Source organism: Protopterus annectens, chromosome 2.part0, assembly GCF_019279795.1.
Source record: "Protopterus annectens isolate FY-2018-M chromosome 2.part0, PAN1.0, whole genome shotgun sequence".
In the NCBI taxonomy this organism is placed as follows: domain Eukaryota; kingdom Metazoa; phylum Chordata; order Ceratodontiformes; family Protopteridae; genus Protopterus; species Protopterus annectens.
The window spans coordinates 763,459,612-763,483,333 of NC_056728.1; the positions used below are offsets into that span (position 1 = coordinate 763,459,612).

Here is a 23,722-nt window from a genome sequence, read left to right on the forward strand (position 1 = left end):
CTTTTCTTAGACTGAGGGTAGTCCTGACTTTCCCATCTGAAATGCTCCCTAAGAGTATTCAGAGCATCTCCAAAAGAAAAATCTTCTGAAGTGGAGGCAGAAGGGATGGAGTCTTCTACATCAGAATCCTCAAAACCAGAAAAAAGTTGAGAGTTTCCCTCTTCAACAGCAGAGTTGCTGGAAACCTGAGAGTCTAAGGCAGACAAAACTTCTGGGGACAATTCCCTAGCCCTCTTAGGAGGTGGCTGAGAGCCCCTGATAAGGGTTCAAGAGATCACTAGCCATTTTAATCATACGAAACAGAGGCATTTAAGGGGAGGCCGGTGCCTGCTTTTGAGTAGATTTGTGGCTGGAAGGCCTGCTAGAAAGCCGGAGGGACTCAGGAGGCCTAGCCACCGCAGTAGTCTGAACCAAGGTCATCGGTCTGGATCTGGTCTCCGGGCAGAGAAAGGAGGCCTCAGACACCAGCACCTGCTTAGCGGCTCCGGATCCAGAGGCGGCGACTGGCGGAGGGTCAGAAGATTAAGTGAAAGCCTGCGGTATGGAGGACTCAGAAAAGGTCTCCATAGAGGCCTGCTGCAGAACATCTGCGGACTGCAGGGGAAATGAAAGCGCCTCACTGACTACCGCTGGGCCAACAACCAACTTAACAGGAACGAAAATAAGTGTTCAATGTGCCCAAACTCACACTGGTAATCTCAAAAGACAGACACAGCAGATCAGCAAGTGATGTTTATTTTCACTCCATGAACAAACCTCACAGTACAAAAACAATAACGCTGCTAGTTCTCAAGCGCATTTTCGTCAACTTGCATTTCATCAGAAAAGCTAAACAGTGCTCAGTGTGCTAAATTTATAAGTCAGATGTTATTTGAATTTACTAATGGTGTCTCCTAACTAATTAAAATGTTAATACGTTCAATTGACAAATACATAAGGATGTTCAACACAATTGGTACCACAATATCACCCATCTAGTGGGTGAATCAAAAACTTTACAGGTACATAGTAAAAATGTATATAAATATAAATAAATATTGTATGCTCTAAAAAGCATTTTAATTAATACATAAAAAAGTACCTGTGTGCAAAATGTTTGAAAAACATGTAAAAATATATGTATGAAAAATATTCAAATGTGTATAAAAAATATGTAAAAAAATATATATATATATATATATATATATATATATATATATATATATATATATATAAATAAATATAAATATATATAAATGTGTGTGTGTGTACAGCTGATGTATGGGTGAGTGGTTATAACTTGGCTGATCTCAACTTTAATACAGGTTTTAGAGAGATCATTTCATTTAAATCTGGGTGGCTGCTAGCCTCAAGCATCAATTGCCAAAATAACTCTGTATTCTTAAAGAGGCCTCCCAAGGACCACCCCTGGGATTGGGGGGAGAATACCTCGATGACGAAGAATACAAGTTTTTCAAATTTACATGTTAAAGTATGTTTAAACAAAGCGCTGCTAGTGTTTTCCTTCCTTACGTCATATAGGTGCTCGTACACCCTTTGTCTCAACCTTCAATCGGTTTTTCCTATATAAAAGGAATCACATGCCTCACAGGTCACCATGTATACCAAACCACAAGTATTGCAATTTGCAAATCCTTTAGTGGTGATAATTTTGCCTGTACTTTAAGTATATTTCCTCACCTTCATTGATGTTGACACAGTAATGACAGCTTCCACATTTATGTGTACCCAACTTGTTTGAGAGATGTGTGACCCGTTTTTCCACCCTCAAGTATGATCTTAATGTTACGTCCTTTTTTGAATACTACTTTTAAGGGTTCTTCAAAGTTCAGATTCAAATCTGAAAAACTGGCAAACCTATTCCACTCGTCATTAATAATATTTTTAACTATGTTTGTTTCGCCGTTGAAAGTAATAGTCAAAGCTGAAATGTAGTGTTTTATATCTACTGGAGAATTGTTTTCAGTGTTGATGTTGCCGAACATTTTTGTTGAATTCCCCAGGATAGGTAAAAACCTTGTGGTCCTTGCTGTTTTAACTTCTTGCATCAGTCTTTCTAACAAATCATCGGGGTAACCTCCATCTCGAAACATACTTGCAATAAATTCACATTCTATCTGGAAATCTGTCTCATCTGAGGTCATCCTGCTAGCTCTTACTAGCTGACCCTCATCCAATGAATGCAGAATCTGCTCCCCCTTGTTCTGCAGATTTGGGTAAAATGTTGGCAGGTGAATGGTCTGGTTAAGAGCCACTGGATACCACCTTAGGCATAAAAATAAGGATTGGTCCTGAGGGGAGGGACACCCTGTCCAGTTTAAAATATGAAAGGCTCCATTGCCATGAGAGCCTGCAATTCTGAAACCCTTCTTGCTGAAGTGACTGCCAAAAGAAAAGCTGTTTTCCAAGATAGAAATGTTATATCCGCAGTAGCTGCTGGTTCAAAAGGAGGCAGGGTGAGTTTTTCCAGCAAAAAATTGAGGTCCCATGCAGGAGTTGGTGCTCTTCTGGGAGGCCTTAAATTTTTGGCCCCTCTAAGATACTGTTTAAGCAGTGGATGAGAAAAGAGGGGATTGCTCTGTGTTGTAATGAGCCGAGATGGCGGAGGCATGGATTTTTATTGAAGAAAAAGATAGGCCCTTGTCCAGCATCTCAATCAGATATTGTAAAATCTGAGGAATATTGGGCTTTGCTGCGTCTATTCCTTGTGCTTGGTTCCAAGCACAGAATCTCTTCCATTTATCAGCATACGGTTTTCTAGTACTAGGCCTTCTGGCTTCCAAAAATGACATCACAGATTTACTGAGAGGCGTTTGAATAATTAGTTGATTAGCCATGCTGCCAGATTTAGAGTTTGGAACAAAGTGTGCAGAATCTGATAGTTCTGCTGAGACCGTAGATGAGGTATTTGAGGCAAGTACCATGGAGGAAGTTGAGACATATTCCTTAGAAGTGGGGCCAGTCTGTTGCAATTAGGATCATTTTTGTTTTTTCCTGTCTGGCTTTTAGTAAGACCTTGGAAAGCAGAGGCAGAGGGAGAAAGGCATAGACTGATAAGTTTTTCCAGCTGAAGGATAGAGCATCCACTTTCCATGCTTTTTTGTGAGGATTTATTGTGCAGAAGTTGTCCAGCTGATAATTTTGGGGAGAGGCAAATAGATCTATGTCTGGGCTCCCCCATTTCTGTGTCAACATGCTGAAGATTTGTGGATTCAGTTTCCATTCATGAGGGTCCATAATATTTCTGCTTAGGTCGTCTGCCAGAGTATTTTGCTTTCCTGGCAGGAATTGAGCTTGAAGATGTATCGGTAAGTCAAGGCTGTGTTCCACAAGGCCATGGCTAGTCTGCAAAGGGGGTAGGAATGTGTACCCTCCTGCTTGTTTATGTACCACATAACTATGGTGTTGTCCGTCTTTATCAGTAGTTGTCCTGGATGAAGTTAAGTCCTTGAAGGCTGTCAGAGCATTCTGAACAGCTAGCATCTCTTTCTGGTTGATATGCACATGCATTTGGTTTGGACTCCATTTGCCCGGAATGGATCTCCCTGCCAGGAGGGACCCCCAAGCATAGTCTGATGCGTCTGTAGTTAGGATTTGGGCGGCAGGGGATAGAGTGAATGACCGTCCCTTGTTTTTGGTGACATGTCTCTGCTCACCAAAGAAATTCCTGTTGTAGGCGGGGAATGAGAGGGATCATAGTTTCCAGGCTGTGATAATGCTGACTCAAACTCTTTAGGTACCATCGAAGTTTCCTCATATGCAGTCTTGCATATGGAATTAGTAGAATGCAGGATGCCAATAACCCCAAAGCCTGCAGAATTTGTCTTGCAGAAGACTGGGTTTTTGTTGCCATTTGTTTGAAGTATGTTGTCAGTTGCCTTTGTCTGGCGTGAGGTAAGCCATCTGGGCAGTTGTATTCAAGCTTGCACTCAGGAATGTAAATTATTATTTGAGAGGGTACCAGTTGTGATTTCTTTTCATTTATGGTGTACCCTAGGCATGCTAGAAGCCTTTTTACAAACGCCAGATGTTGAAGAGTGTCCTTGTCCTCTGCTTGAATGAGACAATCATCCCGATAAAGATAAATTTGAATGCTTTTTTGTCTGCAGAATGCAATAACTGGTGCCAGGCACTTTGTAAAGACCCTGGGCATTGTAGACAACCCAAAGGGCAGTGCAGAGAATTGGTAATGCAAAAAAACCTGCTTTGAAGCGGAGGTATCTTCTGCAGGATTCCCTTATTGGGATATGCAGGATTCCCTTATTGGGATATGCAGGTATGCCTCTTAAGTCTAGAGTTACTAACAAAGCATTCCTAGTCAGCATTTTGAATTTTGGAATGTCCAGGTATATGTTCAGAATCGATAAGTCCAGTATTGGATGCCAAGAATAGTCTTTTCTGTGTATCAGGAAAAGTCTTGAATAAAAACCTTGTCCTTTTCTGGTACCAGTTGAATAGCCCCCATATCCGACTTGTTTCTGGGCCTCTGCCCACTGGTTTTGTGGCAGATCCGGCCATCCGTTTGGAATTGGCAAAGTACAGAAATTAAATCTGTACCCCTGGGATACTATGTTTAATACCCACTTGTCCTGGGTAATTAACTGCCAATTTTGAGCATGAACTGCTAGTTTCCCCCCCAAGGGGGCTGCTAAAGGATAAGTGCTTGGTGCTGGTAGAGAAAGTCATTGAGACTGCTTACTGTAGGGTTGTGCTTGGTTTCCTTCAGATTTGGAGGTGGAGGCACCCCATTGCTTTGATCTGTAAGAACCCTGTGATTGGTATCTGGAGCCTTTTGAGCGGCTGGATTTGCCCTGAGTGGCTCTGTTGGACACAGGAAAGGACCAATCTTTAGTAGGCCAGTGCCTACTGAACCTGGGTGGCTGCACTTGCAAGAAATATTTTACAGTCTGCATAGATTTAGCTTGGTCTTCCATTTTCTTTAAAAACCTCTTCTGCCTTATTACCAAAGAGAGTATCAAGGTGCATCCAACAATTTAGCTTTAACATGATCAGGCAGATTTTGCTCCTTGAGTCAGGCATACCTTCTAAATCACAGATCCAGTAACGGTGGCCCTACAAGAGGTCTCCAAGGAATCAAAATCACATTGCAAAGTATGCTTCCCAACCTGTTCTGCTGAATGTAATAATTCATGTAACTCTATTTTCCACACAATCAGAAATCAACATCATTTTCTGTTTCAGTAAGCCCATAGCATGCTGTTGGTATTTAAGCATATGAAACTGGCAGTTTAAAGCCCCGATTGCCAAGGTTGCAGACGTATAAACCTTCTTACCCCATCTATCCAGCTCCCTGGAGTCTCTATCAGAAGGGGTAGGATTTTTGTCTGTAGAGGCCTTTACACCCTTAGGACCCTGAGAAATAGTCTCAGGATCAGCAGCAGGATTTTTGAAAAGAAGTTTGTGGGAGTCAGGAACCCTGTAATATATGTCTGGCTTACTAGGAACCGGAGGCAGGGAATCAGGAGCCATGCCCGATTCCGAAAACACATCAATGATGTCCAATACAGGAGGTATTGCCAAAGGCCTATGCTGAGGGAGAAGAAGGAAATCCCTTAGCCTCTTTTTTGATTCAGAGAAGTCCTAACTCTCCCAGTGAAAGTGTTCCCTTAAAGTATGCAGAGTCTCTCCAAAAGAGTAATCTTCAGGAGAAGATGCAGATGGATGGATTCCTCTGCATCAGAATCCTCATAGGGTGGAATAGAAAATTCCTTATCAGAAGTGGACTCAGAAGAAATGGAAACTTGGTCTGAAGATTCATAGTCAGTGCCTTGCTTAGGCCTCTTAGCAGGGAAGGGGGGGGGGGCATTTTAATAATCTGTTTTTAGGCATATGGGCCTGAGCACGTAGCTCATGCGTTGGATTTTTAGACATAGAAATTGTTTTTGACAATGTTTTTGTTGCTGGCGTTGGTTTAATGTAAAGATTTTGAGGCCTGAAAACACCCTCAGAAGCCGGTACCTGCTCAGCGGCTCTGGACCCTTCCAAGGGAGAGACATGGTTCCTGGTGGATCTATAGGAGGCTGCTGAAGGAGAATCGGGTCTTTCAAGAAAGGGGCTAAACCGATGCCCCGAAAGGGGGTCATATGTTGGAGAGTATCTGGTTCTTGGGAGATGTTCGACTTTAGGAACAGAGGTCGAAGTATGTGGAGCAGAGTAAGCTATCGGCGCCGGGGATGGTGCCAAAGCAGGTATGGTTAGGAAAGCCGGTGTCAGAACCAAGGGCGGCACCGAAGCTGATGCCGAAAAAGGAGCCAGAGACTGCACTGAGGGAGAAGACAGGGCCTGGTGCTGAAGAGGTCTTGCACCGAAGGCTCTGGAGAAGCACAGAGCTGACCGGGTTCCTTAATTGACGGAGATGAAGAAACAGAGTGACAGTTTCCTTGTGTTTCTTGGTCTTATGTGGTGGTGAGACCTCCGACCCAGAGAGAGCCTCCAAAAAAGGCATTTTGATTAAACCTTTCAGAATCAGCTTGTTTTTGCACTCTGCTAGAGTGCGATTGCTAAAACTAGAACAAATATCACAAGAAGCATTTATATGGTCCACGCCCAAACAGTAAACGCATAAAGCGTGGCTGTCCAAGTTGGGCATCTTACGCCCACACTTGTCACACTGTTTAAACCCCAGCTTAACTTTGTCTGAAAGTAGAGGCAACAAAGAGCTATCCTAAAGGAAACAACATGGGAAAGCAAAAGGAGAGAATACCAACGATGGTATTTAAAATACCACACGTGGTAAAGGAAGGCCTACCAAAGACAGTACCAACGATGGTAAAGATTTAACTACCAGAGGTAGAGGGTAGGAAATCAAAGCAGGTTATAGGTGATGGGAAGAAAAAGCGAAACTGACTAAAAAACAGCAAAGAGAAACTACACAAAACAAAAAAACACAAATTTACACTTAGCTTAGAGAGAAAGGCTAGGCAAATCTGACTAAGAACGCGGCAAACGTGATCTGGAGAGACTATGAAAGCAGCATTATGGGTAGGGTCTTAGCTGAGAATTTTTGGCTGGCGCGAGCTTGGAAACGGCAGTGTTCGGTTCCGTCCTATCAGTACGGAATGAATAAAGATTTACAACATCAGATGCAGTGTTTCATTTAAAATACCAGAAGCAGAAAGCATACCCTACACTTTCTTGTGTTCTAGAAATTTAAGCACAAAAACCCACAGGTACCCCTTACAGCCAATGAAATAGCACACTAGGTGTTAAAAGGTACTTGAACAGACATTTATTTGGACAATGTTGGCATACAACCTCAATGCCAGATGCTAGGATATCCAATTATGGTGGAATCCACTACCTGCAGTATTCTTAGCAATGCGCAGGTCATGACGAAGTCGACACAGCACAAGCCTGTCAAATAAAACAGTGATAATGCTAATAGTAGCCAAGGACTATGGCAGACCTAGCTGCATTCTTACCTCTGGAGGCTTCATGTTCAGCACCTTTGTAATGCGACCCTGAACAAAAGAAAGTAAAAAAAAATATTTAATTTGCTGGTACAAGTTAAGGAATTTTAGATACATATTACATGATAAAACACTGAAGCCAAGGTGCCATCCCATTTCTAAAAACAAGCAATGTGTTAACCTTTTTAATTTTCCATACAACACTTCATCCAATTCTGATGTGCATCATTAATGCCAGAGTTAAGTGCTATGGTTGTATGGACCTAACATTTCCTGATAACCTAATTATTGGCTCAAATACTGTAATTCTCTTTTAAAATGTCAAAAAAGATTAATGCAGCCTTCTATTTCTAAGGACTCTTGCCTTCCAGTAAAATTAAATGACTGGTTTAGGATCACAGTCATACAACTAATTGGTTCCGGTGACACTTGTGCTCACATTGTGATCATCAGCCAGTGTGCTTTATGGGTACCTTACAAACTGCATAAAATGTTCCCCATATAAAAAAAAAAAATCAGATGGTTAGTTTCCAAAATGCTCATTTCTTAATGTGCAACACAGCTGCATGGTCTTTCTAGTACTTACCATACAGATGATGTACAGTGTGTCAATCTTACCACTGCAACAGATTACTGGGGTATTCATCTAAACCTTGTTCTTGTGTGTGTCTACACTCTGTGGGAGATTCTGCTTCCACTGAACAAAGGATTAATATGTAATGCAGCAAATAAGACCTAAACCAGGCACAGTTGCTCAATTTAGATATAGATAAATAAATAACTGCTAGGCCACGGCAATAGAGTACAAGAAAGGATAATGACAAACTTGAGATATAAAGGATACAAATCTTTTTAAAATAGTCCACTGTTAATTAACCTAAGAATACAAGGGAAAAAAGGATCAATGATAATGCAAGATGAAGACTTTTATACCACAAAAATGCAAATAATGCCCATAATGGTCGATTTTTAAAAGAAAGTTCTTTGCAGTTGGTTTAGACTTGGAAAACGCATTTTCTCCCCAAGCCTGGACTCATAGTTCCTCAAAAATTCATTAGTCCACATATTGAAAGGAAATATCCTGTTTAGCCCACACTGGCATTCTTCTCCAAGATTAAGAAACAAGACCACCACAACAGTGCCTAGGTCTTTCTCCCAACTTCCTATAACCAAGTATCACCACCAAAGCAAAAGAAAAAAATTATCAGGATATATGAATAAACTTGGAGGCTTTATGACACCATCTTTCTCTGAATCTAGCAGTAAAATTACAAATCCACTTAGAACAGCAATGGACAAAAGTACCAGCAGCTGAGGGATGTTATTAGAATTGGTCAAAATAAAACATTTCAAATGCACTCTGACAAGAAGCATGCATTATATATAACACCAGATGCATTTTTTAAATGTGTATTGCAGTAGAAGATGACAGTTTGACTACCCAAAATACTACAAGGGAAGCTATTCAGATTTAAGTACATTTTCAAAGTACCAGATTATGCCAGTTTAAATGGAAACCTGCAGTATTCCTCCTAAAGATAAATAAATATGGTGCGCACTCTGAAGTTATGCACTTACTATAATGATAGATCTGTGTTGTCTGCTTTCTCACTCAATGATTGGGTATTCAGACCCGACCCAGATTCCAACTTCAGCCACTTTGTCTCAAAATCTCACACTCCTCCCCTTAACCATAATCCCCCCCTACCCACAGTTACCTCAAACAGAGTTTGCCCAGACTCTAAAGGGCAAACAACCCCCTACTATAGGGCAAATCAAAGGTTATAATATATTAATTCATTATCTGCTATGAAGCTTCACAAGAGCAAATTACCAAAACCTGGTAAAAAAGTCAGACCAGGGACCAAAAACAATAAAGGAAGGTGATGGAGAGTGGAAAGTTAAGAAAAGGAAGCAGACAAAACAGACCAGTTGTTATGGTTATTACATTACTTTCATATCTAATGCTCTCCTCTTCCATCCGTTCAGTGGTTGTGACCAAGTCCCCAGCAAATTAAACTCTTGGGAGGTCTCATGAAGAAATATTCCAGGGGATGGCTGAACTAAAAGCAGCCCTCTCTCTAGAATGCAAGAACAACTTATGAAAAATGAAGGTATGAATATTGCAACACGTGCTTCAGCACAAATGTCAAGTGATACTACTGAGAGACCAGCAGAAGTCACCACAGAGAGGTTTAGATAAGGGCATTCCCTTCTCTATAAACATATATAATATAATCAGAAAACCATCAAGACATAGTCACTTTAGAAACTCCTTGTACCACTTTAAGTGTGGAAAAAGGAGACAAACAACTGAGCAGATTTTCTAAATTTTCTTTACATGGTGGAGGTCAAAGCACAATTGCCAACAGACATTCAAAAAGTGCAACATATATTCACCTTTGCAAAAGTTTGAAAAAAAGACAAGGTTGGTAGACTGACTAATCTAAAGTTTATGTAGCTACCTTTAGTATAAAAGATGGATTAGTTCGCAGATCACACGGTCCTTATGAAAAACTAGATCATCGATTCTCTCCCTCATGGAAATGTAAAATGGAATTTTAATAGAGTAGTTGGCTCCATCAAGAAAAAGAGAAGCCAGAAAATCTAAAATAGCTGGGAGAGGAGCCAAAAGGTCTAGATTCTTCTTAGAAGCCCAAACTGAAAAGCTTTTCCACTTACGTCTGTGGATCTTTCCGGTAAATTTCTGTGCAGAAGAATGTTACTCACTTGGAACGAGAGCCTGGACTGTCCAACAGTCATTGGAAGTGGAGAAACCAAGTGGTCAACCTGAGGGCTTGAATGTCTGGTTGATGCAATCCAGACAAGTGAAAGAGAAGATGTGGATTGGAATCCAGAACCAGAGTGAGGTGAATCAGAAAAGGGAAAACACACCTGTCAGGGCTAAAATGGGGCAAGGAAGATGACTGGGACCTTCCTCACAAAGGCTTTCTGCAGAAGCTTTGGAATAAGAGGCATGAGGAGAGGTATACAGGGGCATGCGAGGGCTAAATATGTGCAAAATGTGTGGCAGAGCATCCCTCAGTTACTTCCTCTCCTGGGGGATTAGGGTGAAGTACATGCTGCACTTTGTGTTGTATGGGGAGGCAGAGAGATTGCAGTATGGTGACCCCCGGTGGCAGAAAGTTTGTTTTGCCAGCATTGGATTGAGGGACTGCTCATGAGGCAGGAGGACAGACCTGCTCAACCAGTCTGTCAGTACACTGGATTACCCCAGGATGTGTTTTGCTATGCTTTTGCTGTGGGAAGATATCGCCCACCATCAAACTACCATAGCCTCTCGACAGAATGGGTAAAAACATGTTCCACCTTGTCTGTTAATGTACCACACTACTGACATGTTGTGCAAAGAGAGGGAGTCCTGGAAAGCCTGCAATGCTAACAGGGCTGCCCTCATCTCCTGAATGTTGATATGAAACCTCTTCTCAGAAGGGGACCATGTACCTTCAACTACCACCACCAGCGCCACCCCCCCCCCCCAGGCTGGGAGGCGTTCATGGTCACCATGCCTTGGGAAGGAGGTAAAACAAATGGATGACCTTGGGAGACCTTCAGGGACTCGAGCCAACATTGAATGTGTGCACTGCAAATGTTCATGAGAAGTACTTGGAAGTTCATGGATTGATGTCAGATAGGCCATTGGACTAAGAACTCATGATATATGGCAAGAGGTACCAGGATTATTGAGGCAGTCATTGATCCTATGAGGTGAAGAACCAGTCTTTGTGGTGGCTTCTGACAAGAAAGAACTTCCAAAGCCTGTTTGTGGAGGGTTCTGTTCCTATATGTATGCTTCAGAGGGGCTTCTATGTTGGGATGCTCCAGAAAAGATTCAGAATTGGAATGGGAGTCCTGAAGATGGACCGTCACGAGGCTAGATGGGACTGGCTTACCCGACAGGATAGAATAAGCAGAATAAGGATGCAAAGACATCTTATGAGAGATGGATGGGCAAACCTAAGTATAGGTATGTACATGATTATATATATGAAGATAGATCAGAGAGACAGAACGCATCTTATTAACCTGTCCAGTCTATAAAGATAGTTATGGAAACATTTCCACGCAAAAATGTGAAGCTTTCTTGCTGTGGTGGGAAATCATGGGGGCTAAAAAGCAGTTACCCAAGCTCACTGGGGTCAACTCTCTTTCTAATATCTCCTGCTAGTGAATCCTTTGTTTTGACCCTTTTTACAGTCTTATCTGCCAAAATGGCATGGTACAATCTACTTAACCTATTATTCCTCACATCTTCTGTTCCATGTTCCATCACCATTTCAATTAGCTGTGGTTTGTTTAACCATTACTTTGTGTTCTTACCTTATCATATTTCCTAAGGATTTTACAGGGTCTCCAATATTCCTCAAGCTTCATTCAGAGTTGAATGAAGTCTGCTTTTAAACACTTGACAATCCAGCCCCTCCCCACCCACATTTGCTCCCAAAAGTAACACGTTCCCAACAAACTAGTGGGCCAAGAAGAGGCTGCCAAATTTCCTTTATGTGCAATATCTCCAAGCAATGAATTTCACCTCAAATCTCTAACCCTGATATATCTGCATCTTAAGAATATTTGCTACATTCAAGTACACTTTGTAACTATATCCTGCTTTTTTCCACTGTGTTGCTTGTACTCAGATATCAATTCTCCTAATTAATTCATCTGTCCCAATCTATCCAACATCATTCTTTTCCATCCCACTCTATATGCTGTATTTAAGGAATATATCAAACTTAACTCTACTGCTCTGATATTCTTTAAAAAAAAAAAATCAACAGCTCTATGACATTTCCGTAGATATGGGACCACCCTCACCTCCTTGTTCTACTGGCAGAATCACTTCTTGCCACCTGATTCTGGGGTGCACCTTGTTCCAGACTTATTTCATAGTTGCCCTTCTGATCCTGTCCCAAAATTTCCTATCTGGTTCATAAATAAATGCTTCGGACACAATTAATGGCATTGCAAATATCTTGATAGCTTGTATCTTCTGATCCAAATCAGTGGGAAGTAGACTCCATCTGTTATACAACTGCATTACCCTAGTTTCCACTTTCCCCCATGCTTCCCTCAGTGTCTTCCCTAGAATCTTTAGTAAACCAAGCCTCCAGATATTTAACAGTATAAATGACCTTACAGTTAGGGATACATTGGGATACATTTGTGTTAAACACCAGAACGGTGTATAATTTACAAGGATTGCCCTCGTCTTGTCCATGTTTATTTTGTGGCCCGATATCCTAGTGAATCCCCCAAGGATGCTAAATTCATTTTCTAAATCTGTCTGGGTTGGCATTGTACAGAATAACATCATCTGCACACAAGGTTATCCCCCATTTCTCCATGTCCAGTCCCAGACTGCAGATTGCCTAATCTTCTGTGATAAAGGCTCCAAGTATAGGTCAGATAAAGGTGACAGAACACCTCTGTCTTGTAACCCTAGCTATCGGAGTCCTCCTCAATAAAGCTATATTTATTTTCACTGTTGCTATGGAGCCTGAATAGCCTGTACAGAACTACCTGGGAAATTCAACCTCAATTACCTGCTATAAATATTCCCAGTGTACTTGTCAAAAGCTTTCACAGCATCTAGGGAAAGCAGGACCCCACTTCTCTTTTTTACATACTTCATGTATTAAATTTACCCTAAGAATGTTGTCAAACATCTGTCTGCCCTTTATAAACCCACACTGATCCTTCTTAATGGACTCCACTAAAATCCTACTCAATCTAGTTGCAAAGATCAATGTAAATATTTTGCAATCTTGAGTTACTGTTGAGACTGGGTCTATATGAGCCCGGGCTACTTTGATCATTCCCCTCTTTCATCATCATCTATTAGTGTAATTATCGCCTCTTTACAAGCGTCTGAAATTTCTTATCCAAAGGTGTATTAAACAACTGCAGTCATATCTGGATCACTACTGTCTAAGAGTTTCTATACCTCTATGTGAATCCCATCTAGACCTGGAGTTTTACCCAAATCATGGCTGCCCTAGTGTTATACGACTAATTCATTCCCCATTAGTATAGAATAGTTCTCTTTGTTGATGAGAGGTAATAAAGTCCAGCAAGAAGCATTTCATCTCATCCTCCCCATGTGTTATCTTCCTCCTGTTTCTTATATAATTTTTTCTTAATACCTTGTACATATCTCCCTTATTGCAATGGGGGTCCCTCACCAGGATAATAGTGTGTGGGTTTCATCTTAAATACTTTTTATTTTCTGATGAAGTTTACTTGCCAGGTATTTTTAAAGCTTAAGTGTGGTAGCTGGAGTTGTGCTTTAACTGTTGGAGGTTTCTGTCTCACTGCTACTTGATCATTTTTTCCCCCCATTTTTCCTCTAACTCGCACAGTTCTAGGGATTCATCTGACTTCATATTTTCTCTCTTGTAATTTTCTAATCTTCCTTAACCTATTATTTTCCATCTTTCTCCCTTTTCCCAGTCTATCCTTTCCTATTCTTGAGCTTCTTGCCTCGTAAGTCTTTACCAAGTCCTACCTCTCAATATCAGGTTCCTCAACATCCTTCAGTGCCTATAATAATTCCTTGAATTTCCCCATGAGCAACCTGGCTTTTTGCCCTAGTCCTAACCAACCCATCTGATCCTTGGAAGGGGTTTTGGAGAGTGCTACAAAGGGTAATAATGAAATCTGTATGGGAGAACAAAAGACTTGAGGGAATGCAGGAAATTTTGTTTTTCAAAGGAGGAAGGGAAATTGGTTGTTCTACATCTGCATGGATTATTTCAAAGTTGCTCACCCAGGACCAGGGCACTATTTTTTTTTAAACGGCTATAACAAAATAAAGTCTTACAGAGGTAGCCTATGCAAGTATTCATAGCCTGTGCTGCTAGGTCCATTTTAGAAGAAATTCATGCATGTCAATTAGTTCAAAGCCCTCAGAACAAAAGTGCCAGATGCATAAGTTCTCCTTCTCTATCCTATTGTTCTATATTCTCGATTAGGAGGAAGTACAGCAGAAGTCTAGTTGGCAAGCTCCTTCTTTATGGCAGTTGCAACAATTCTAGTGTCCAGAAGTCCTTCTGATCAGAATTGCCCATCCTTAGATGTGCAAAACATTTTATCCAGCTTGCCAGATATAGCTTCTGGAGCATCAGGTACCTGTCATGTCCTCCTGGCACCTAGGTCAATACGAATCTGCCAGAGGGAACACCCAAGAGGTAGATGGAGCACAACAGCATGCTTCAAATACCATTTCCTTGTTCATAGAGGGTGGTTTGGTGGGCCAAGATCCCCTCCTGCCATTAACTCAAGGGCTTTGCCAAATAAGGTGTCTTTTGGAGGGTTTTGTGGGGAAATCTCACTATCATTTAAGTCTGTATTTAACAGGACTGTCAGGGAGTCCATGCATCTCTTCTTACACATTCTCTTCCAATGGATCTCTGGGAGAATCTATTATCACAGAAATGGGTTTTCTTCGAGGATGATATCGGTTCTGCTCAGATTCTGGGAAACATGAGTAGTCTTTGAAACAGACTGGTATCTAGTGGTGGAGCCAAGGTCAAGGGAGGCTCTATCATCTAAGGGGAGGCGTTACGATCCTCTCCATGGGTCTGAACGTCAGTGTGGGATCCATGGGCTCCATCAGCATCAGGGAGTCAATTCCACAGCTGAGCCACTCCCTGCTTAAGTGGAGATGGTCAGTGCCAAAAACAAACCCACTACATCGAGGAATTGGATGGATCCAAGCTGGAGAGGAGTGCCTACAAATCCAATCCCATATGGGTCAGATTTAAGCACTGTGCCAAAGAGCTGCATCAAACTGACAGCTCAGAGACTCAGTTGGCCCAAAAGGTCTCAGACTCAAGAACACTGGATGGGATGAGATCAGGGCCAAATGAGAAGTTGTCAGTACCGAGTTTACAGGCAGAGAGGAGTCTGCTCCGAAACCAACAGCGCTGAGAGGCATTAGGGAAAGAGCTAAGAGAGGGGAGAGTGGATCAGTCCAATCCTACCTAGAAGCAAATAAGGATGGGATAAATACCAAACTATCTGGGTGCTAAAAGACCCTTATCATGGTTTCCCATCTACTTTCTGAAAGCTATAAAGGATCTAACTTAAGCAGCCATGAAAGGTCTCAATAAAAGAAAATTGTACAATTCCCTTTCAGAAGGGTACCTGCCTAAAACCCTGATAGGTGATTTATCTCGGCTATTTGCCGTAGCTGAAGTAAACGTATTTGGATTCAAAGAAAGTAGAATATCCTCTTATTCTCTCTCTCTGGATCTTTGCTCTATTCTCAGTTTTTCCCTCGCTTTTTTATCCTGGTCTTTTTTGTACTTTGATAACTCAGAGGATCTGAGGGCAGAAGATCCTTTATAATTAAACACATATCCTAATTTTCTACATTTCTGAATCTTCGACAGATTGCAGATTGTGCAAAGTGTTTAGGTCCTAAAACACATTACACGGCAATCATTTGACTTGGGGCAGGAGTTTATGCTTTCACCCGAAAACTTTTTAAAAGTTTTATCAATCTTAAGGCAAACCACCAAAATATCAGGAAATAGACCATTTATCCACATGCACACACACACACACACACACACACACACACACACACACACACACACACACACACACACACACACACACACACACACACACACAGATGCTAAACAACCAGTCTACATGCACCTAGGAATTGAGGCAAGTAGTACTAACAAGGAAAAATCCAAACTGATTTAGCAATATCTTGTAAATAGAAGTTATGTTCTTACCATAACGTTCCATGTTAGTTGTCTTCTTCTCGCCTTCTTCTTGTTGGATGGGTTCGGAGCCGACCTCGGCTCCAACTCGGCCACTCTAAAAGCTCGAGAGTTGGTTCCACCGGCTCGAGGCTCCCCTTATATCCCACAATGCTAGGCGAGAGTTACCTCAGATCTCGTTTGTAAGCTAACCCCAGCTTATAATAGTAACAGAATAACTCTAAACAGAGTCCACCTCTAACAACAGGGAGAAAGAAGGGTGACCTACATCCTGATTCAGGAAATATGCAAGCAGCATATGCCTAAGAAAAGAGGTGGTAGAAAGAGAGGTCACAATCACAACTCCTCTAGGTCTGTCCAGGCCAGGTGGAAGGAGGGTGGGACGCAAGAAGAAGGTGAGAAGAAGACAACTAACATGGAACGTTATGGTAAGAACATAACTTCTATATGTTAAGTTGTCTATCTCGCCTTCATTCTTGCTGGATGGGACCGCGTCCCTAGCACCTTGTCCCGGGTGGCCTAACGGAACAGACTCCTGAGAACAGTGGAACCAAAGTTAGCTCTATGCCTAGAAGCTAAATCCAACTTGTAATGAGAAATGAAAGTGTGAGGAGTAGCCCAAGTAGCCGCTGCACAAATGGTGTCAATAGGCAGTCTGTCTTGGAAGGCTAAGGAAGTAGCCAAAGCTCTTGTAGAATGGGCCTTAGGTTTATTAGGCAGCTTTTGGTGTCTAATCTCATAAACAAGGGTAATCAGAGATGTAAGCCATCTAGATAATGATACCTTTGAAACTGAAAGTCCCTTTCTGCCTTCTGCATAGGAGATAAACAGTTGGTCAGATTTTCTGAATTGTTTTGTTCTATCCAAATAGTACCTCAACTGACGATGAACATCTAGCCAGTGTAATTTTTGTTCAGACCTATTGGAATATTCTGGAAAAAGACAGGGAGGCCAATGCTTTGTTTTATCTTTGACGCCGAGCCTACCTTAGGCAAAAAGGACGGGTTGGTTCGTAGGATACCCTGTCCTTATGGAACAATAGATAAGGAGGTCGACAGCTGAGTGCATGAAGTTCTGAGACTCTTCTAGCTGAAGTAATAGCTACCAGAAAGAGAGTCTTCCATGATAGCAATTTTAAAGAACAGGAGGCTGCAGGTTCGAAAGGGGTAGAATCAAAGAAGTAAGAACTAAATTTAGGTCCCAAGGAGAAGGAGGATTTCTTATAGGAGGTCTGAGAAGAAAAACTCCTTTCAAAAAGGCTTTGCAAAGCTTGTGGGACATTAAGGCAGACTCAGAAATACCCACATGAAAGTTAGAGATAGCTGCCAATTGAACTTTAAGAGTAGAAGGGGATGAACCTGCATGGAAGAGTTCAGCTAGAAAATCAAGGACTATTTGGATGGAAGCAGTGAAAGGATCTATGTCCCTTCCTTGAGCCCAATATGTGAAACGTTTCCACTTACTCAAATAAATCTTCCTAGTGGAAGATTTATGGGAAGCTATCAAAATATCTCTAACAGAGTGAGATAATTGAAGAAGCCTGGCTAAGGTTGGAACTGGAGGAACCAAGCAGTGAGTTTCAGAGAGGGGAGGGAGCGATGTAACTGACCCGATTGATGGATCAAAAGGTCTGGAACTAGGTCCAGATGCCAAGGTTGCTCCAGTAGAAATTGATGTAGAAAGGGGAACCACACCTGTCGAGGCCAGTAAGGAGCAATGAGGATCAACGAGGCCTTCTGAGCGATAGCTTTCTGTATCACTTGAGAGATTAGTGGGAAGGGAGGAAATGCATACAGAAGTCCCCGGGGCCAAACTTGGACTAGAGCGTCTCTGCTGGGTTGGCCTGCTAAAGGGAATAGAGTGAAATAATGTCTGCACTTGCTGTTTTGGGGAGTAGCAAAAAGATCGCAGCAAGGCTGACCCCACTTGAGAAAAATCTCTCTCACAACAGAGTCTTTCAGAGACCACTCGTGAGGCATGAGGATAGCTCTGCTCAATTTGTCCGCTATTTGATTGGACTTCGCCGGGATGTGCGTTGCTATCAGAAAACGCTGAGAAGAAATCGCCCATTGCCACAATCTGAGTGCTTCTCGACACAGGGGTAGGACCTGGTTCCGCCTTGTTTGTTGATGTACCACACTACAGACATATTGTCTGTCTGGATTGCAATCGTTCCCAAGGGAGAGAGTCTTGAAGGGCTTGCAACGCTAAAAGCACTGCTCTCATCTCCAGAACATTTATGTGCAAGTGGCATTCGCCTGGTTGCCATGTGCCCTGGACCGTCCTGCCCTGATAATGCCCCCACCCGATCAGGGAGGCGTCCGTTGTCAGAGTAGCAACCGGAGGGGGAGGAACAAAGGGTCTTCCCAACCAGAGCTGAGGGGAAGACATCCACCACATGAGATGATTTCTGCACGCCTGCGTGATCATAATGGTGTGGGACATTGGAAGTTGCTGGTATGACCATTGTGTAAAGAGCATCCATTGAAGGATTCGCATGTGGAATCTGGCTAATGGAAGCAGAGGTATGGCAGCCGCCATAATTCCCAACACTTTCAGAACTAACCTGGCTTTGATTCTGTTGTTGTTGAAATGAGTGAGACCAGTCTGTGTGTGTCTGTTATTCTCTGATCTGTTAGCCTCGCAGACATGTCTACTGTGTCTAGATTTGCGCCTATGAAGGTAATAGTACGACAAGGCTACAAAACAGACTTTTCGCAATTTATTGAAATGCCTAACTTTTGACAAATGCGAAAAGTGTAATCCCTGGCCATCAGAAGGAGATGCTTGGTGGGAGCTGTGAGGAGCCAGTCGTCCAAATATGGAAACACCTGGAATCCTTGTCGTCTCAGGTGAGAAGCTACCACTGCCATGCATTTGGTAAACACCGGGGCAGTGGTGAGACCAAAGGGCAGGGCCCTGAATTGAAAATGACTGGTTCCCAGCCTGAAGCGGAGGAATCTTCTGGATCGTCTGTTCATTTTTATGTGATAGTACGCATCCTGAAGGTCTATAGAGCACATCCAGTTTCCTTTTCCCAATAGGGGAAGGATGGACTGCAGCGTGACCATTCGAAATCTTATTTTCTTGACTGATCTGTTCAAGATACTGAGATCCAAAATTGGTCTCCAGTCCCCTGTTTTCTTTGGAACTAAAAAGAACCTTGAGTAGATTCCGGATCCTTGCTGGTCTGCTGGAACTGGCTGAATTGCTCTTTTTGCAAGCAGTTTTGAAATTTCCAAAACCGCTAGATCCCTTTGCTGGTGGAACATCTGGAAGGGATTTTTGATTGTTTCGAATGCGAAGAAAGGGGATAGAATAGCCTTCGAAATGACGGACTGTACCCATTTGTCTTGAGTCAGGATAGCCAGGCTTTTGGGTACAGTGACAACCTTCCCGACTGCCTCCGAAGGTGGGCAGCCGGGCAACACCTCAGGGATGCTGAAAGGGCTTATCAGAGAAGGCTTCTCGATTGCCCTGGTTCTGCGGAGCCCCTGCCTCGAGGCGGCGCCTACCATTGTTATTCCCGCTCTGCCTCTGGCGGGTAACGACTTTGTGCCAGGCGAAGTCCCTTGATTTTGTTTACGGAACCACATTTTCCCACTTTTCTGGCCTTTGGGGTAAGGCCTAGAAGGAGTAGAAAAACGGACTCCGACGGCAGAAAGAGTCTTGCCATCAGTCTCGCACCTAGTCAAGGTTTCTTTCACTTGAGGACCAAAGAGAGATGATCCATCAAACGGGAGTTAGTGAAAGACGCCTTGAAGGGGTCCGCAAAATTGCATAGCCGCATCCAGGCATGCCTACGTAAGGCCACACCTGTCCCTGCGGCCCTACTCGCTCCATCAGCCGCATAAGAAAGGAGGCATGGAGGAGTTGGCTATGGAGTTAAGGGTAGCCAGCTGAGTGTTCATTTTATCTTGAAACCCGCAGCTGTAGGATCCTTCAACATGTCACTCGCTTCTTTAATCAAGTCCCTTTGAAGACGAGTGAAATGGCACAGGTAGTTCAGCGAACGCATAGTAAATGTCGCTGACGAGAACATCCGCTTCCCGTACCTGTCCATGGACCTAGATTCCTTGTTAGGTTGATGGACAGGTACTGAAGGATCAGCTAGTTCCTTCTTAGTGGCAGCAGCTACCACCATAGCATCCACAGAAACTCCTTTTGTCAAGAACTGCTTGTCTGCTGGTGCCGTTATGAATTTGGAGGGTCTCCTGGGAGTGGGGTCCACTGAATCAGGAGCCGTCCATGCCTTTTTAGCAACCACCTGCATGAGGGGGTCAAAGGGGGACACCCAGGAGGTGGAAGGGCGAGAGCCAAACGCCTCAAGATATACAGATTCATCCTCCGAACGGTTAAGGGCTGGCCAATTTCCCCTCTGCTTCAGGATCTCTAGAATGTCTGCAAAAGAGACATCTTCAGAAGGGGAACGGGGAACCCTCGAATCATCTAAATCTGTGTCAGATGTGATGGACTCAGGTGAGTCAATGTGTTTCCTCTTGCACTTCCTCTTCCGAGGGGGCTCTTCTGCGAAATCAGGAGAGGCCTCGAAGAGGATGAAATCCCACAGGGGTTCCTGAGGTGTTGGCTCTCTGCGGTCCGGGATGAGGGAGTGAGTCGACTTGACCTGAGGCACCGTAGAGGGAGGGGCGGACGGCGCCGACTGTGGAGTAGAGCCAGGCTCTAACACACTCCGCATGACCTCGAACGCACCCCTGTCAGGCAAAGCCAGAGGTCCCCGCTCCGAGAAGCTGAAAACCTCCCTCGGCACCGACAGTGATGGCTCCGAGGCCGATGTCGGAGCCGAACTCACCAGCGCCAAGCTCCGAGAGGAAGAGCGGGGTCGGACAAGGGTCCGATGCCACTCACCCCCTCGGAGCCGACGATGGAAGTCCGGCGCCGAGATTCTTCTAAGGAAGAAATCGGAGCCGACGATGGAGCCGAAGACAATTGCATCGGCTCCGACGCTACCACAGTCTCGGTTCCGACACGACCCGGCTCCGAGCTCAACGGAGTCGGAGGAGGAATATATTGATGGACAGGGGCAGGCATCGACTGATGAGTCGGGCTCTGAAGCATCTGGGCCAGTGCCTCGGGCTCTGAAGCATCTGGGCCAGTGCCTCGGACTTAAGAAGTCGACTCACTACCCTCTGAAGGTCATGATCCGACAGCCTCGATGACCTAGAGGAATGAGATTTATGGCTCCGTTCAGACAGCAGGGGAGATCCTGGAGCCGAATGAACGGAGCCAAGGGACGGTGACCTGGACCTCTTCCTCGATGTCGGCTCCGAAGATCTGGTTGGAGCCGACACAGGAATCTCTATTACCTCGGCTCCAGCCGGAGCCGAGGGAACCACAGAAACTGTGGACTGAGACTCATCGGCTCCAGCCAGAGCCGATGTAGGTGGAGGTTTAGAAGCCTTAGGTCTCGGCTCAGTTGCTGGAGCCGAAGACCTAGAAGCCTTGGAGGGCTTCCCTGAAGAGACAGTAAGGGAATCCTCAGGCTTCAGTAAACCTCTCAAAATTAATTTATTTTTTCTTTCCTGCAGGACTCTGGGACTGAAGCCATGGCAAACAGCACAGGAGTCCTGCAGGTGCAAAGGCCCCAGGCAGTAGACACAAGAAGTGTGACCGTCTGTCAGAGACATTTTCTGACAGCACGCATCACATTTCTTGAAGCCCGAGACCTTTGATTCTTTAGACATCCCGAAAGTGCAATCACACACACAGTCAAAAAACACACTGATTACACCCGGTCTAGTTTTAGCTTAAAATAAAACAACTGACTAAGTTTTAAATTAAGAAAATAACACACACACACACACACCCACTAGGGAAGGAAGAAGGCCTGAAGGCCCGAGGGAAGAACTTAAAGTTCTTGTGGGGAAAAAACAGGAATTTTAAGAAAAGGGGGCAAGAATTCCTCTAAACTAAGGGAAATAAGTATAAAATGTAAAATTAAAGGGGTTTAATTACACTAACTTTACAAGAAAGTCACTTACCAAGAACCGGTAGAAAACCAACACCTCGATCGCTGTAGCGGCAAACGAGATCTGAGGTAACTCTCGCCTAGCATTGTGGGATATAAGGGGAGCCTCGAGCCGGTGGAACCAACTCTCGAGCTTTTAGAGTGGCCGAGTCGGAGCCGAGGTCGGCTCCGAACCCATCCAGCAAGAATGAAGGCGAGATAGACAACTTAACATCTAATATTTAATGAGAAGAAAGCTGGAGAGAATAAACTTTATATAAACTGAAAAAAATGTTGAGAGCATTTAGCTGGCTCAGAAGGCTTGAATATTTCCAACAGTGGCAAATGAGATCTGCAGCTAGGAGGACAGCAAGGCATTATGGTAGGGTAAACTTCAGGAACTCAAGGCGAAGAGCACTGGCACATGACCAATTCCAGTCCCACTAGTCAGGTAGGAAGGACAGATGAAATGGGATCAATATTACATCAATTTCTTCACCTAGTATGGAGTTTCAGGCATTAGTAACAGATGAATTAGTCTGTATTTCAAACCTTCTATGCAATAAAAGCTAAGTGAGAGATCCCTGCTATGGTGATTTCTACATTTCAAAACGACCATCATAGTCAGGAAGATTTTCCTCAGATGATTTTTCACAAAGCATGCACATTCAGGAAAAATATATATACTCCAAAGCCCACTGCAATCAGCACATGCAGGCAGATGGGGAATTGTAAAATTCCCAAGCCACATACTGATAAAACAGCGTTCTTATTGGCAACAGTCATCTCGGGAATTTTAGGTATAAACTTTGCAAGATATTACAGCATTCCTAGAAACTCAAGAAAATTCCGAATTCTGATCTTCCAGCTATTGCAAGTGCTGTTTTTCTGCATCAATCTTCTGTCCCACTGAGGTCAGAAATAGGACTCACATGAGTAATCATTAAATATCTAACCATTGTTTAACTTGAAATTAAACTGTCTTATGCTTTTCTGCAGCTCATCTTCTCCTATCATACTTATTCTATGCCTGAAGCCACATTAGTAGTTTATCAAATGTGTATACAAACAGCTAGGCCTTTTATTTCTGGTATAATAGCTCTGTGAAACATATCTGATGCCGAAAAACAACCAAAATAAAAACTGTGTTAAGAAATACCTTCCTGATGTTAAACTTAACACAAACACCTTGACACCTCTGTCGCTTCACTATCTTCATGAATCCTTGTTTTTACAAGTAGCACGGAAAAGAACTTCGTATTACTGAGCTCACTTCCTCACCAGTAAGCAATGGCTAATGCTCTATTTTAAATCCATGCGGTCAGACCTTGTGGATCTATACAGACAATAACCATACTATTCACCATATCTGCTCTGGTTGCTCCAACAGCGCCTTTGCGATAGCCAAGCTTTCTGTTCAGTTCCTGCTTTATTCTACTAGTGAGATACCTTCCTTGAAGCATGTATGCCTGGCATAGGATTTGGATTATTTGTGTACAGTCTCCTAATGGAAATATGAAAATTGTTTGACAACACGTCTTCAAATCCTGATATCACAGAGATTACAT

At 43.2% G+C, this 23,722-nt stretch overlaps 1 protein-coding gene across 1 annotated transcript in view; it reads right to left on the minus strand.

Annotated features, from left to right (window-relative positions):
• The window catches only part of SMC2 (structural maintenance of chromosomes 2), a 1,579,182-nt gene that overhangs the window by 1,393,543 nt on the left and 161,917 nt on the right, over nt 1-23,722 (minus strand). The window contains exon 4 of the mRNA XM_044060351.1: nt 7,443-7,481. Coding sequence (XP_043916286.1) covers nt 7,443-7,481 — 39 coding nt within the window. The remainder of the gene's footprint in view (nt 1-7,442; nt 7,482-23,722) is intronic.